Source organism: Rhipicephalus microplus, chromosome 9 (genome assembly GCF_043290135.1).
Source record: "Rhipicephalus microplus isolate Deutch F79 chromosome 9, USDA_Rmic, whole genome shotgun sequence".
Taxonomy (NCBI): domain Eukaryota; kingdom Metazoa; phylum Arthropoda; class Arachnida; order Ixodida; family Ixodidae; genus Rhipicephalus; species Rhipicephalus microplus.
Window position 1 is genome coordinate 20414828 of NC_134708.1, and position 16410 is coordinate 20431237.

The window sequence follows — 16410 nt, forward strand, 5'->3', positions numbered from 1 at the left end:
GGTTCGACAAGGATGTGACAGTTTCAAAAGATATTTAAAGATGGAATAATAATTATAGAAAGCCAGTGTGCCACTTACCTTCCGTATTAATACTTTCTTCTTCTGCTCCTTTTCCTTCTTGAGCTCTTCGGCAGTCTGGACTGAAAAGTTGAAACCAAAGTTTAGACCTGGACAAGCAGCGCAGTTATACACACGTCTTGAGCAACAAAACACTACCCGTCTAACAAAGTGACTAAAAAAAGGAAGCAACTCACGCTTGAGAATATTCCTTTGTTCTAGCTCTTCAGGCGTAGGACGCAAACTTAGCCTCCTGTAAGCAGGCAAAGAAAAAAAGAGAACATATTAATTTCATAAGCTTAAGTGTCAAAGGTTTGATTTGCATGACGTTCAGCACAAAACAGTCACCCAAAAAGAAGAGTCCAAATCATTAGACCCAAGGCACCGGGTATAACTAATGTGGTTAAAGAGAAGTGTATAGCCACCAATACACTCACTCCTCCGGCTTAAGTGTAAGTGTTGACAAATAAATTGGCATTTTTGCATGGTATACACGACACAGAACATTACCATAACATTGGTGTAATCTCAAGATGGTGCACAATATAACGTACAGTATAATGGTCTTATCTGCTACTTTTTGCTGTTCTTCAACTCCAAAACGACAATCCCAATCAACCCCCACGTGGTAATGAGTACTATAAATAATCTTCTGCACTGGCATACGCGGTCGTTGCACTTGGAAAAACTCTGACGGGGCACCAAAGATAACGTGCCGCCAGCCAGCGGTGCTTACGTCGAGTGCCACATGTTGCCCCAAGTGTAAATAAGCGACAGTATCTTGGATCTTGCCCATCAATGAAGACATTTGCTTACACTTCGCCAACTTGCATCCAAAGCTACTGAGCGCAATGTATTCTGTGAGAATGAAATAAGCGACGAGAGAGGTGAATTTTCGTCGCATAGATGGTCAGTGCCTGGACATGTGCTGCGAAATGTTTTTAGTCTTTTCAGTAACGGACAGACCAGTCACTCATTGATAAAGATCACTGTGCGACGGCAGTGAGACCTTCGAAAATAAGCATTGGAAGATATCAAAGGTGTGCTGGCCGGCGATACTCATGAAATTATGGCTTATTGCTGACAACTTTGTCACAGATATCCGCAGCTATCCACTCGGCTGCATGTGTGGTGTGAACTGTTCGGATTGACGGCGGTACATGCAGTAATGGAGTATACAAGCACGCAATACTGTGGTTTGCAACTTCGCCGCTGCTGCGCCGTGCGAGATAAATTGCACGCCATTTTCTAGAAACGAAAGTAACTCAACTGCTTGTGTAAGCGGCACGAGCACCGAGGAACGTTGATGCACTGACAGCGAGTGTACACGGAGTGTTTCATTAGGCGACATCCTAAACGTGCCACACCTTGTCGTGCAGGACCGGCGTAGCAACGCGGACGTAGAGTGTGCATTGCTTGCAAAGTGCTTGTCTTTACCACGTTGAAAAAACAGGCTACTTGCTGCACTCATGCACGATCCGAAGTGAAGCGGGCACAATTAGAGCATAAATGCGCATTATACATCAAGCAGCCCGACAGTGATGGCCCGAGCAAAGTAGGCAACATGCTGCACATAACTAGCCAGGAATAATCGGCTCAATGTGGCAGTATCATGCTTCAATGAAATGGTGTCAGTGCATTGAAAAGGATTACTTAAATGCAGCAGTGTCACAACGTAAAAGGCTCAACTTGTCACTGGAGAGGTTTTTAGCACTTTTCAATAGAAATCTGCAAAGAAATAGCGGACTGCTCGATAAGAGCACGTTTTTGAAGGAAAGTCCCTATACAGATAACTGCGAATATAACGACCTCTTCTCCCGACCCCTCCGAGTTCGCTCAAACTTGTTCGACTGTAATGTAAAAACAGCAGCATACGGCATCAAACAAAACATGGAGTAATTAAATTAATACCACTGCATTAGCAAGCAACAAAAACAAAAAAATGTACAGAGTATCAGTGGCGCACCTTGTTAATTTGTTTCCAACCGCCTCCCGCGACTCCTGCCGTTCGCGATCAGACTGCATCTGCAGGATGTTTTTGTCGATGAGCTCCTGCCGGTCGGGCCGCTGGGAAAGCTTGAGGGCCAGCGAGTCCTTGCGTGCTATCTTGGCGGCCAGGCGACCTGCAGGGTCAAACGTGGCTTAGTGAGGCACTCTTTTGCGAAGCGGAACTTCCGATACGATGAAAGAACTTGCGACGGTCCTTTTGATTCTTCTTTAAAGACAAGTCTACAGTGTAGAAGCGGTAAAGGGTTTGTAAGACAATAGTCATAGCGCGAGAACAGATCGACGTCACAGAGACAAGAAGGACATGTGTCTGTGTCATCTCTGTGTCGTCGTTCTATTCTCGCACTATAATTATCGTCATGTCACACCAACTAGCCCAAGCTGTCACACTTCTAAGGTATGCAAGACTTTCAGGTAGCGGCTGCTCGTAGTCGGTAACACACCTTGCTCGTCGTCGCCGTAGTAGTCGCGCCAGTTGATTGGACCGTCCTCGTCCGAGTCCGAGTGGTTGTCACCTCCAGCGGACGGGGGTGGAGGGGGCCAGTGGTTCTCCTTGTTGCTGCCCTCGTGCAGTTGCAACCCGGGAGGCAGGGGACTCTGGGCGCCACTGGGGCTCAGGTGAATCCGCGTTGGCCGCAACCTGTATGTTGGTCACAAGACGTTCATATCCGGCAGGGAGAGTGCACCTTAGCAAGTCTGTTGCTCGACATCGATGCACTCGCCAGTGTAAACCTACATTGTAGCTGAACCGATGGACAAACAGAATCAGCCGATCCATAAATTCAAAATAGGACTGTGGCCAACAGATATAGTGTTCTTTGGCCCCATTTTGATTCAACTGTGCCGGTTCTTTTACAAAAGCTTTTATATACACATGACATTCAAGGAAAGACCGAGAAGATATGATGCCAAGGGGCAAAAAGCTACATTAAGAGGGCACAACAAGGAAACGGCTAAAGAATCTCCTAAGCTTCTCTGTACGTTCACTAGTGCAACAAGGCATAGAGCACATTTTTCAGCCTGATCAATCTTTCCTCTGCTTTCCACTATAAAATAATGGGCCATGTCTTTGTAACTGAACTTTTGAATTCAAAAGAAACCCGAGTGAGCTGGTAGGAATTCATTATGGAATGCAGTATTTAGCACAAAACAAAGAGACACAATAAAAAAAATATTGGTTTGTTTTGCTGCCTTATGTTCGTGCTTGTGTGGGTGCTAAATCTTGCCAATCTGAGGTGCTTGAACCCAAATGGAAGAGCTTTACGCAAGTGCATTGACCCTCCCCTCCGGACGTAATCATCACCTGGCTTGTGCCGCCGTCAGCTGCTGCTGTGTCGCGTGGGCCCCGTTGACCTGCTGCTTCTTGAGTGCGCTCTTGCGGGGCAGGGCGGAACTCCGTGGAGGCTCCTTGGCCGGGATCTCCTCTACGAGGGGTCCTCCGCCCCCACCATCTCCTCCAGCCGGCGAGGCTGTTGTCCGGGCGGGCACAGTCGCCTCGCAGATGTCGCCCGTAACCCCCGAGTCGTCCGAGTCGTCGCCCTCGGGGGGTACCAACCGGCGCGGCGGCAGGGGCGTCTGCTGCCGTGGCGGTTGCTGCTGCGTCGGGGGTGCTGTGGGAGACCCTTCTTGCGACGCAGCGGCGGCCGCCATCTGCCGGTTGCGCTCCGCCATGGCGGCAAACCTCAGGTTTAGGCTCGAGGCCACTGCGTTTGAGACGAGAGAAGAAGGTGCAACAACGGAGAGCTAGGATGAGGATCGCTGCAACGGAAGCGGGAACTTGGACGATCGTCACCAAAGACTTATACTTCCCCTTTATCAATGTACAGTGGACCCGTAGTAAATGAAAATTTCTCAAACAAAACTTCTGCTTAAATGTAACAGCTGTCTCTAACATTATTGGTTTAATACTTGGATTCTAAACCCTTGTTCAACTCTCTGTAAACGAACCTACTGTTGAACAAAACATATTTTCCTGGTTCAGCTTAGCAAAAGAGTATTGTATATTGTATATAGCTATGTGCTTTATACAGGGTGCTTCAACTAATTTGTACCTAGGATCAACAAAACAAAATGTATGTGCTAGGCATGGCGAATTGGCTCACTATTATTCAGAGCAGTGTGGAGCGTACCAGGATATTTCTTCAATCTGCCAAGCTGGGCAATTCACAAAAGCTGCATCACTTTTTTCATCAACTCTATCAATAAATCTTCTCTACTAAAATTGTAGCACTTGTTTTGAGATGTCAGAGTATTGCATCTATGGTAATAAAACTGTATTCGATAAGCTGGTTAACAAAGTCTGCTTAATCAACTTTTAAAATAGCAAAAAAAAAATCCCATAGGAAAGTTGTAACATCTCTTCAGCAACATCAGATTATTCCATCTATGTCAAGATAGCTGCAGTTATAACAACAACAGAAAGCACAAAACCGAGTTGACTGGCGAAACATGGGAGAGACCTTTGCCATGCAGTGGGCGTAGTCAGGTTGACTTTTTCAGTTCCGGTGCTAGGTGTCATTGTTTTTACAGTGTACCTACGTGGCATACAAGCCTTTAGTCAGGTGCGCGCCATCGCCTAGAAACGCATGCACAAACTCAAGACGCCTACGGTCAGCCCCAATAGTGGTTACCGGCCCCTTCAACACCTCCAACGCCTGCCCAGACGTTGCCATTCAAGACTAACCTTCGGCGAACCGCAGCCCTAACGTGGGCGACGGGTTGGAGAACATTGGTGGGGGCGGGATGGGTCCGATCTCGTTCACTGCTATAGGAGGCTCTGGCAGTGCCGAGAGGGTCAGGAGTTCCAGGGAAGGGGGCTCCCCCCCACCACCGCTGCCGCCACTCATGCCGCCACTGTGGCCCACGGGGGACAGGTGCAGAGAGCTCATGTCCAGCAGGATCGGAGGTGCTGTTCGGCGGCGTGTGGTGTTTGTGAGGAAGGGGCGCACACCATGCGGGGGGTGGCGGCCGCACATTCACACGCACACCCACAGACACGGTGGTGGTGAGCAGCGGAAGAAGAAAAAAAGGGGGGAAGGAAGCAGGCGAGGAAGAAGCACACCAGTCAATCAGTCAGTCATGTGCACCCAATGAAAAAGAATTATGCCATGAATTATTTGAAGAGGCACTAAAAAGAAAGGAAATCGGCACTGGCCGACAAAGCATTCTTTAATGAAGTACATTTTCATCAGTCTTGTAATGAGCTGACAAGGTGAAAGGAAGCCCATAGATAAATTTTTTGAATACTGAGTAATTTAACAATAAGGCCCAATTATGAAAAAATGTATTGAAATACTTCGTCATGCTCACATACCAATCACAATTTGGTAAGAAGAGTCATCAGGTTCAATCTTTCAAGTTTAGGTTTACAATTAAGTTTATTTTCAGCAATTAACAATTCACTGTGCCTTAACTAAAGATATCAGAGTGGCAAGGTAATGCGGGCGATGATGAAGTAGGAATCGCCACTTTGAAGCCTCTTTTATTGTATGCCTTCCTTTTATATAGTAAGAGGCTAAGTAGCCAATGAACATTAATGATCTCTTTAGTGTCTATTTAGGTAATCCCCGATTACGCAAATTCTGGTGGCTGTAGCAATCAAGGGAAGTACTAATATGCGATGAACCAACCAACAGCTGCTATCCTTTCTGAAAGCTTTTGTGAATGTAAATGCTGTGCTTAGAAGTGCCAGAAAAGTTTCTACTTTGTTTAGCATTCGGCAGGCAACGCCATTGAAGCTACACAAGTTACATGCTCACAGCCTCATTCCTCCCTGGTATGCGATTCAGTTTTCTTTCCCATTTTACAAGCTTTCAATCAAATGACTACATCACATACAAGCGATGCGAGGTTAGCCGATATGCGCCACCGATAATTCCGACGCTCCCTATGCATTCGGCATGCAGCACCTCATGTTGCTGTAACAATATGCTGTGGCCTACGATTGCATAAGCCTGTCAACTCAATTTGCAAGACTGCAAGTATCGTCGGGTTTACAATGTCTCTCCTGTAACAATTGAGACATGTGCTCATGACTCTTTCACACGCTACGAAATGTGGTTGGCCTTAAAAGGGCCCTGCAACACTTTTTCAGCATGGTCAGAAAATGCTGCCGATCAGTAATAGAGGCTCTCGACAACACCCGAGCCAAATATTACAGCGCAGCACGTGGCCTGGACTTCGCAATAAATTATCTAAGTCAGCTGAAAACTTGCTTTCTCTTCTCTCGACAAATCACGGAATATGCCCCAAAATCACACGTAGCAAGCCCATCTATCAGCCATTGGCTGCTTTGTACATGGCAAGCTCACTCGTTGCAGAGATCGCCGCGCGAGATTGCTACTTGTCCAGGCGTGCCCGCCCGATCGCACCGAAAAAGCGGCGCATTCGGTCAACAAAAAAAGGTGCTCAAGGTCATGAGGCACACGTGACATTTTTTTGTGGCTCTGCGATCCCTCCTTGCTTAGCTTCCAGCGCTTTCGTTGGGACGAGAGCAGAGAGAATGCAATTGCAGCATGCGACAAACCTTTGGAACTCCACTCGCACTGGACGAATTCTAAAATTTTTCGCCGCATTGAATTCGTGAGGCAATAAGCTCTTCTAGTGAATTCATTCCATGGTTACTTGAAAAGGTGTTTCAGGGCCCCTTTAATCGTTGGCAGCAAAATGTGTACAGTCGTGAACATGAAATGTAAATGATTTAAAGGAATCCTAAAATGAATTGCAGTTGAACCCCTTTATCAGAGGCATGCTCCGGCTAGCAATTTTTTTTTTTTTAAAGCCCCTTATAACCAGGGTATCTTGTATGCTTTTTCTTATCAATCCATGTTTTACTGTAGGCACACTGGTGTCTCACATACCCATTTGCCTCTTATATTAGCGTCTTATAAAGGGATAGGACTGTATTCTGTTCTTAGTACGCTTGATGGTATATGTTGAGGCCTAAATAACCCTTGGCAACCACATAATATGCGATTGGAGGTGTTCCCGCATTGTCGCTCTTGACAACTGCTTTACTTTGTATATTCCTGTCCACATTTTGTATGTTCATCACTGCACACCTTTAACTTCTGTGGCATTGCCAGCTGAAGAGCAAAACATCGAAAGTGTGGCACGCTTGTGGTGGCGACCCACAACGCCGAACCATTCTTACAGCACAGAGAAAGCAAATGCGAGATAGAAAACACCCACAGACAAGTGGCAATGGTCAAAGCGTACTGCTGGGAATGAGCACAGAAGCGCAGAAGCACACTTCAAGATGCAGGATCGCACGTGGCGGGATACACACGAGGTGGCAACACACATGCATGATAACTTGTCGCACCCAGTGAGGTTTGCGGCATGCCTCGACGACGTCCTTGTGTCTGCCGTAAACCTCGCCGGTTTACTCATTACAGCTCACAGTGTTTGACATATTGAATACAGTGTTTGACATGTTCAGCGGTGAGGTTTGTAGCATTTGGGCTTGATCGTAGTCGACGATGTCGAATTAACTTCGTGACACACTCCGGGTGACAGTAGGATTGACTCGTGAAAGCTTGTGCCCATAGGAAAGCCACCAGTCATGACATAACGAGTGTGCATCTGTACATACTGCTTACGGAATGGAAAGAACAGTGACGTGCAATTCGTAGCAATGTGTAACTTTGCACTGCAATAGGTGACAAGTTAAAAACTAATTTTGAAACCTGGGAAGAGGCCTTTAGTCTCCCAGGCAACACTATGACCCCGGAAAAGAAACAACATAGAACATTGTTGTGACTGGCTCTATGTACCTGCAGTACAATTACATATTAGGCCAACCATGCTATGACGAACACAAATTGAACTTAGTACCAGTACAGACACAGAGAATCAATAAAGTTCTATTCAATGAACAGTGCACAATCAGTGAGCACACAACAAATCCAAGAAGCAGCGCTAGTTACTGGCTCTCACAAGTGCGCCGACCGTGAGGCAATTCCTAAAAGCTGTGACAACACGCTGCACAGAACGGTTAACGGCTGCTGCGTTTCACGAGTCATAACAAAGTGGACAAGCCATCGAAGATGTATCTCAGGCTATTTCTTAGCCTATAACAGATAGACATAACATATACACATGAAAACTTGGAAGAGCTACACTGAATGAATAAAGTACGCCACAAAATATGACTGGGACACAGCAAAGAGTATCAGCAAAGACTGTCAAAGCTAATTTTAGCCAAGGTTTTCTTTAATCTTTTGAGGTCCACTGTCAGGCCCTTACCGATAACGCAACAGAGCTACAGCAGTAAGCGGTCAGGCACTGCTTAACACGTTCTTCTGTGGTTGATTCACAAATGAGTGAGGAAAACTTGTTTTTAGTTACGTTTGAAACGAAACAGTCGGTAATGACTTTGGGCCGCAAAGGGTTAAAAAGAATTTGATTGGTACGGTACGCAGACCAACAAGATGTGCACGAAAAACACAAGGTCTTGTGCTTGGCGATGCAATGACCTAGCCGTTAGGGCCACCACAGTTGGTAGTCATGCGACCCCTCTCAGCCCATGTTCAAGTTAACAATGTAAACTCACAGAGAGCAATACTAAAAGGACACGTGTTTCATTTACGGGCGGGCATTGTCCCGCACCTTTTGTCCCACCAACCACTTCAGCAGCCATGGCTTGCAGCGGATGTCACCACCTACCTGTCGTGGAGTTTTCCGTCTCGGAGGAGGGCGCCGCTGCCGCTTCGTCCCCGGTGGAAGCGGGGTCAGATGCTATCACAGACGTGCTATCAGGTTCCGACGACTCATCAGGGGACACAACCGCGCCATTGGCTTGGGGGGGAGAGGAGGAAGGGAGCGGTGGGGAGGGTGGGGTCACAGTTTCCCCTGCAAGCGCCGCCATGCCGGGGCAGAGAGAAGCAGGGACCGTGAGGAGATTTACCCAAAAGAGGCGGGGACCCCCCAGCGCGCTGTGCTACTACTGGGGTCGCAACACAAAAAGAGTCCAAATAAAATAATAAAAACAAAAACACAAGAGAGCAATATGGTCAGTGTGAATGCGCGACTAAATAAAGGAGCCAGCTCACTTCAGGCTAGTTCACCTGTGACTAACACTGGTCGCACAACCAGTCCCGTTGCAGAGCTACTACTTTGGAACAGTCGTTCGCTACTCGATTTTTTCCGTCTGGCAACTGCAGTCACAAACCTCTGAACCAATCAGACATGCAGGAAGAAGGCATAAGTTAATTTGGTAGAGCAATAACAATGGAAACAGACACGAATATATCCTGCGTGCCGATGGTTATAATTCGCATGCAGGTGCGAACAATGGTTGCTTTGAGTCGCTTTTCAGTCACCTGCCGCAAATGGCTGTGTAGTCGGTGCAAATCCTCGATACGAATGAGGCTAAAGATTTGTGAGACTACAGAATGCCGGAAACACGGGCTTGAGCCCGTTCTGTGCTTTTAAAGGGTCTGCTTCTGGCAGAAGTGCAAAAGACCATGCTTCTTTCAAGAGTATCTTTGAGCTATAAACTGACCAACAAATTATTTTCAGCTTACGCTGTAAGCAATGCATCTGTTTGAGTGTTTAGAAACTATGTTTCAACTGCATCTCTGCACTGTGTCTTCCCTGGCAACAAACAGCATCAAAATGGGGTGGAGGGAAAAGGGTGGGGTCCCTAAACTTTGGCGTGGTGGTCTTATAATGGCTTGGAGTGGCCGAACACACGAGGGCAGGGTTTCCAAACTACAGTAGAAGAAGCAAGTCTGCCTGAAAGGGGGTGCTCAAATATTTGTATCTGCCAAAATTTCAGGCATCAAAACAGTTAACAAAATTATTTCTGCCAAAAGTCGTGTATGTCTTCCTTTGACACGTGAACGGGTTAGATGATGTAGCCGGCTGATGGGAGAGTGTGGGTCAAAGCTTTGCTTGAGGCCAACTGAAAACTAACCTTGAACAGGAACGCCAGCACGCTTCTAGCCTCCTTTTTACCTCTTTATTGACTTTATTCTACCTGATATTCGCATCACTGTGGCCACTGTTTCGCGTGTGGCGATTGTGGAAAATGGCAGCTCCGTTTTCAACCCGCGCGCACTGCCTCTCTATGTGCCTTCAAAACCAAGTAGTTTTTCAGCTATCTACAATCGCATCTGCATTTGTGGAAAGCAGCGTCACTGACTGGTTGAGCACTGGATGCACATGCATTTTCGGAGTTCGTCATTGCCATATGTGGGCGTGTCAAGAGAGACTGTGGTTTTGTCCACAGCGGTTGTGGCAAACGATAACCGCAGTTCCCACAGTGCGTGCGCTGGCCGCGCGTGTCCTCCCGAAGCTTCGGATACGCTGCTCTCGGCCTATATTTGACGGTTTTGCTACTGAAGTTCATACGACCTGCCGCAATGGAAAAAAAGTGTTCTGAACATCTGAATCTTGGCCCAATGGACATAGTAGAATTCTGCAGGGGAATCTCACGAATTCGTATATGCCGATTTCGCATCAATGAAGGTCTACTGTACATAAGATCGACGTCTCCTAAATTCGTGTCCAATAAAATGCGATGGGTTGTCAAAAAGCCTGCATTGATTTGAGCTGCAATTTTTTTAATGTGGCTGGATCACGCACAGAAATTTCGATTTCTGGGAGGTCTTTCCGAACAACCGTACAAACAAGAGAGCTGGTCGAAATCGCAGAGTCTCTCGGATTTTACAAACAAGAGAGCTGGTCGAAATCGCGGAGTCTCCAGGAAAATCCAGGAGACTTGATAGGTGTGCAATTACAACGTGGTTTCTCACAATGGCAATGACAACGAAAGATCAGATGAAGGATAAAAGGAGGAAGGGACCTGATGGCAAAATCAACTTTTCCGACTTTGTAAGAAGCACTGCCTTCTTTAAAGCAATAAATACGGTTCATGCTGAAAACAGTAAACCGCATAAAAAAAAGAAAGACGAGCCAGAGGAGAAATTTCTAGGGCTGAAGTAAAACAAAAGCTAGAGCTTTACAAACTTTTAGAGGCAACATGTGAGAGAGCTTTTTTTTTATGTACAAAAAAAATATGGATATGAACTGCAAGAAAAGCTGCAATACGCAGACATGGAAGGAGTCGCGAACAATAAATCACTGAAGCACAAGAGGCCAAATGGTTAGGGGTGTGCGAAAAATTAATTTTTGAAACCGAACCAAATACAAATTGAATCGAATAATACTTGTACAGTACAGCAGCTATCCGCAACATAGCCCAACAGGTCCAAAAGCTTGCGCTTGACACAAGTATTTACAAACTTCGACAACAAAAAAGAAATGTCAGGATTATATTTAACCAATGAAAATACCTCAATTACGTAAAATGAGCCAAGTTTGCATACAGCAGTGGCTACAGCCTTTGAGATATCTTGTAGCTACATGCTGAAATAGAGCCACTACTTGGGTATTAAATGTGGTCTTTTGTCACCAGCTCTTACATATGACCGAGAGATAAATGTTAAACAATATACCATGAATCAACATTACAGTGACTTCCATGATTATGAGAGTGGAGCGAGGACACTTTCACATAGTAAAACTGAAGTTTAAAACAACACCTTTACCCAAGGATTAATTTAGGGTCGATATAGTGCCAATCTTGGCTATTCAATAAATAAATGAAACACGAAAAACAATGCCTTTCCTTTTTTAACATATTGTTCCTTCGGGGTTCCTCCGTCGGTGCTGATTGCACGATAATTATTTAAAAAATACTTTTTTAATACTTTCAATATGCATTATTTGATTCGAATGCCCAATCGGATAGAGCCCTATTTGATTCGTTATTTGAAAATTTTGAATATTCACACACCACTACAAATGATTCCAAGGTTATGTGTGCTAAACTACACGAATAAGCTGGATGGGTAGCTAAAGCAGTGACCTGCAGAGGCCAAGAGAAAAAGCAGAGGCCAAGCAGAAATGAGCTAATGCAGAATTGCGGCAAATGGTCATTGTGGTCTGGCAAGTCATCGTCATCGAGCCGTACTTTCACATTTATGCGACTAGTTTTCGCTAGATATTGTAGATCACACATTCGTAAGTGTATTCTAGTGATTAAATTACCTGAGCCTTCTAGCTTCCGACATTCTTAACACCGAGTGATGTAGAACTTTATCGACTGAAACTTGCACAAGAAACTTGCACAAAGCTAGCCATAGATCTGTTTTTCCAAACTGCTTTATGAACAAGCTTGTTCACACATTATAAATGATTCAGTCCCATACCTAACTATCAAAACTATTTACTAACTTGCGAGACGGTCAAGTTTTTCATTCGTAGAAAAAGCTACAAACAGTACCGTCAATTGCTACATTAAACACCGAGAAAACAGACGGATTCAGAATTACACCGGAGATGATGAAGCACTTCTCAAGCTACGGATTGTTGAGAGCGAGAAATGAGGTGACGATGCGCAAAACCGAGGAGACCGGCCCAGTGCCAAGACAGATCTGGCACCAGATAGCCGCTGTGAGCCACCATTTTATACCAGGCAATCAGACGGCAGCGTGACAAATGTTGAAGCATGCACGCTCTCCATCAGCAAGACAAACGGTCAAGCTGAAGAAACACTACACGATGCCAACGTTGCACCAAATGCATCAACTATGCGAGAAAAACACAGCGATGAACAATGTGGGGTACCACAATCTCAACTGCATGGTGATAGGGAATGCCAGAAGTGTTCTCTCAAGTTTTAGGCTGTCACAAAAAACTAATAAACTAAATCACACAAAGCACATCAACTATGTTGAAGATGGAAATGTGTCAGGATCAAGAGCATTGCGGGGGGAAGTAAACAAAGAAGAAGACAGCTGCCTCTATTGGCATGAATCTATTTTTAGTAATAGTGAATGGACAGGAGGGGTGCAACTAAAGAATGACTGAAGTCAAACGTGGGGAGTGATGGACACGGGCTACGAGGGTTAACCAGAAATGAAAAAAGAACAAAAACAGACAGAGAAAGATTGGCCTACCCATGGTCTTCTTGCAAAACTGCCCGCCTCCGTTCAGCATGCCGAAGGATGGGGGCTAGCCGTAATCCTCAACGGCGTCACATACTTGGCTCCTCGAACAAGTTTCGAGCCCGTCCAAAGAGCACAAAAATACAGGCACGCACCGTCCCACGCCGATGAAGCGCGTTAGGTGCGCACGACACAACACTCGTGAAGTCACCGCAACAAATGGGGCAAAAGGCCTCGAAATCGTCGGCGACAGGACGGTGCGTAACGAGTGCAGTGCGGTGGCTGTGCACTCTAGTGAGTTGGGTTGTAAAGACAAAAAGAAAGCACACAGCTGCCCAACAAGACACCTTCCGAAGGAGAGCCCTCTGGAATCTCGAGTGCGCCGGAAGGAGCCACGTCGTCGACGATTTGCGAGCAAAGTGGAGGTAGCGAGGGAGGCAGAGGAAAGGAGAGGGCCATGATGCCGGAGGTATGCAGCCCCAAAAATAACCCATTGAGTCAAGGTGAGTGGGGGGAACCCGCAAATGAGGACGTAGAGGGTGGGGAGAGCAGCCAGAGCCAAGGAGGCGGGAGGGAGCGATCGTTTGTTAGAAGCGCTGGCACGCGTGGAACAGACAGCAGAGGCACGGTTGTAGAAAAAGACTAAAAAAGATGCAGCTCACGGCCATCAGCAGCTCAAGAAGAAGGGAAAGAAAAAAGGAAAGAAAGAAAGAAAGAAGGAAAGAAAGAAAGAAGGAAAGAATGCACGGGAGTAGTGCCTGTTTTTCGTGCCAGCACGAATGAAGTTTGATGTGAATACCGCTGAAATTAAAACGGTAGGCCAAAAAAAAAAAGACGTGTTAACGTGCGCCAGGTACCGTTTTCCAAGCTTTGTAGTAAGCACTTCTGCGGACACCAAAAGGATAAGGAAACTGGCACCGCTTTTGAGGCTGCCAACCAATGAGGTGTTGAGGGGAGAGTGCTAGAAGCTCGCTCGTCTTCCGTCACCCGCTATTCTTGCGACCTCTGCAAAGTGCACACCTTGACCTTTCTGTTCACCCGCACAGTTACGCCCATCAGAGCCTGCTTGGGAGTTATCCGTACCTTGCCCCCGTTAAGCACCCTTTTGAAATAACAAAGGAGAATTTAAGTGGAGAGACCCCATCGAAGGGCCAGCATAAGGCGAGGTACAGATTGAGCTGCCGCTAATTGTTGCTGAATAAACATATCCTCGGACTCTCTAATGAGAGGTTGGTTTCACAGCCAAATTCCCGAGCGGGACAAAGCGGGACAAAGGCTTTGTAAACGTTGAGAGTGGGAAAATCTTGTACCAAACAAAGTTCAAGCTTCTCCAGCAAAACGCGGCAGCAACTGCGACAATTTGCTTAATCAATTTGGGGCATCTCAAGCCCTAAATACTCTGAACACAGTGAACTAATTTTAAAGAAGAAAATGGATGCACCTAGAAAGTGATTGAGGCCAAGGGAAAGGGAGGAGTTATGGGAACAGCCAACTGCCAAGTCAGCAACACACAGGTGAGGCAAGGGCAATAATTCGAAGTCTCGGCTAATGCCACCCACCTCCCCCAAGAACGTCCTCCGGTGCTGGTTATTTAAAAGGAGCGCGTGACTATGTTGCTGTCACTGCCAGGTCTCTGTTTTTCCGGAGCTGCGCATGGTTAGTTCAGGGGTGAAGAAAGGGGTAAAAAAAAATAATAAAAGTAAGAAACGGACTCGAGAAATGAATGGAGAAAGGTGTCGGGATGCTTTGAAGGTGAGGACAGCAGTAGAAGTGTGCCAAGTGCGGCTCAGCTTGTACGACCCATTTTGCTTTTCTTTGTGGACTAACTCCAGTGTTTCTACGCATCTTTCATTGGCCTGTTCCTTCTGAGGTGCACCACATTTCCACTGCAGGTGCTGCAAGTGGTGTCCCACAGATTCTAAATGTACAGTACTCATGGATTCAAATGCGACAATTTTAGGGGCGAAGCTCCTTAGGGCGTGGGCTGTGCGTCCCCTGTAGCCTGTATGTAGCCACCTCTAGTTTAGTTCTTGCAGTGTTCACTAGATGGCGGTACCGTCCCCTATATGTAGCCACATCTAGTTTAGTTCTTGCAGTGTTCACTAGATGGCGGTACCGTCTCCTGTATGTAGCCACCTCTCGTTTAGTTCTTGTAGTGTTTACTAGATGGTGGTACTTATAGCTGATGATGAAAAGATGCACGATGTTATAAACTAGAAAGCGGTATTTGTAGTTGATGAAAGACGCGAGATCTTATAAAATAGGAATGATGCCACATATGGCGCGTGTCATTGGTTGAAGGCAATCGTTCGATTTAGTGCGGCGACGTACGCTAGAGGGAGCTTGTAATAAAATCCGTTCACTGTTGGCGCGCGCTCGGAGTCGCCGGATGGATAAGGCTGCACAGCGGAGAGAGCGCAAGGCGGCAGCAGCGCGTGCTCGCAGACAGAATCCCGATGTGCGAGCGCGCGAGGCAAGGGACATCGCAAGCCATTCATGGTCTAAGAACAAATAAAAGTTGATTTGTGTATATACACACACAGCGTTTCTCACGTCTTTACATGATGATCGACTGGGCGAATTACACGGAAGATTCACAGTTTACCGATGAATCCCTCCGGAGCTTCGCCCATTCATCATCATTCACCCCGTGAATATGCCGTAATTTTTTTTTCGGTATAGCCACCAGTAGTGCAATTGCTTGAGATCCCCATGCCACGTCCCAACGAAGCGGGTCTCTGAAGATAATGTTGGCTCTGATCTACGCGCCGAGAGTCAAAATGATATCGCTATGACCTGAACTGTAGAAATGGAACTAGGTGTGCTACTTAGCCCTAATTAAATTTTACTGTTTCAATCCGTGAATACACTACAGTCAGGCAGAAACTAAAGCTAGCAAGGTCGGTAAGCCAAAGCTTGAACCAGCAGACAGCGAGGAGAGACAGCAAGGCTGGTAGAAAATGTAAACTACGCGAGAGACGAGTGGTTTTGTGGGTAAGTTTTCACCATGTCCTGGTTCAGTTGGCCACTGTTCGAACATTCACAGCTCCGAAGAATGGGTGCTATGCGTGACGCAGTTGTCTCCTCTGCTTTCACAAATAAGTACAGCCATTCCAAGTTTCTGCACTACTACTACTACTACTACTACTACTACCACTACCACTACCACTTCTACTACTACCACTTCTACTACTACTACTACTACTACTACTACTACTACTACTCGCAGAATTTTTCCATTCCAAGTTTTTTACACTACTACTCGCATATTTCTTTTTGTATTGTCTAGAAATGCGCTAACAGGCACCGTTTCCATATGCACGAAGAAAGAAGAAAAAAAAACACCGCAACAAAAGTGCATTTTGCACCAGCTCCTTTTGTATGTGTACAA

General features: G+C 46.2%; 1 protein-coding gene across 7 annotated transcripts in view; it reads right to left on the minus strand.

Annotated features, from left to right (window-relative positions):
* LOC119163578 (phosphatase and actin regulator 2) overlaps positions 1-16410 on the minus strand; it is a 147458-nt gene that overhangs the window by 10593 nt on the left and 120455 nt on the right. For 4 of the 7 annotated variants that reach the window (XM_037415603.2, XM_075873271.1, XM_075873272.1 and 1 more), the window contains exons 4-10: positions 8731-8916; positions 4748-4972; positions 3368-3767; positions 2508-2704; positions 2024-2180; positions 255-310; positions 79-140 (exon numbers count right to left, since the gene is read on the minus strand). In XM_037415603.2, the coding sequence (XP_037271500.2) occupies positions 79-140; positions 255-310; positions 2024-2180; positions 2508-2704; positions 3368-3767; positions 4748-4972; positions 8731-8916 (1283 nt within the window). The remainder of the gene's footprint in view (positions 1-78; positions 141-254; positions 311-2023; positions 2181-2507; positions 2705-3367; positions 3768-4747; positions 4973-8730; positions 8917-16410) is intronic. The other 3 variants (XM_037415605.2, XM_037415606.2, XM_075873273.1) reach the window with 2 other exon arrangements.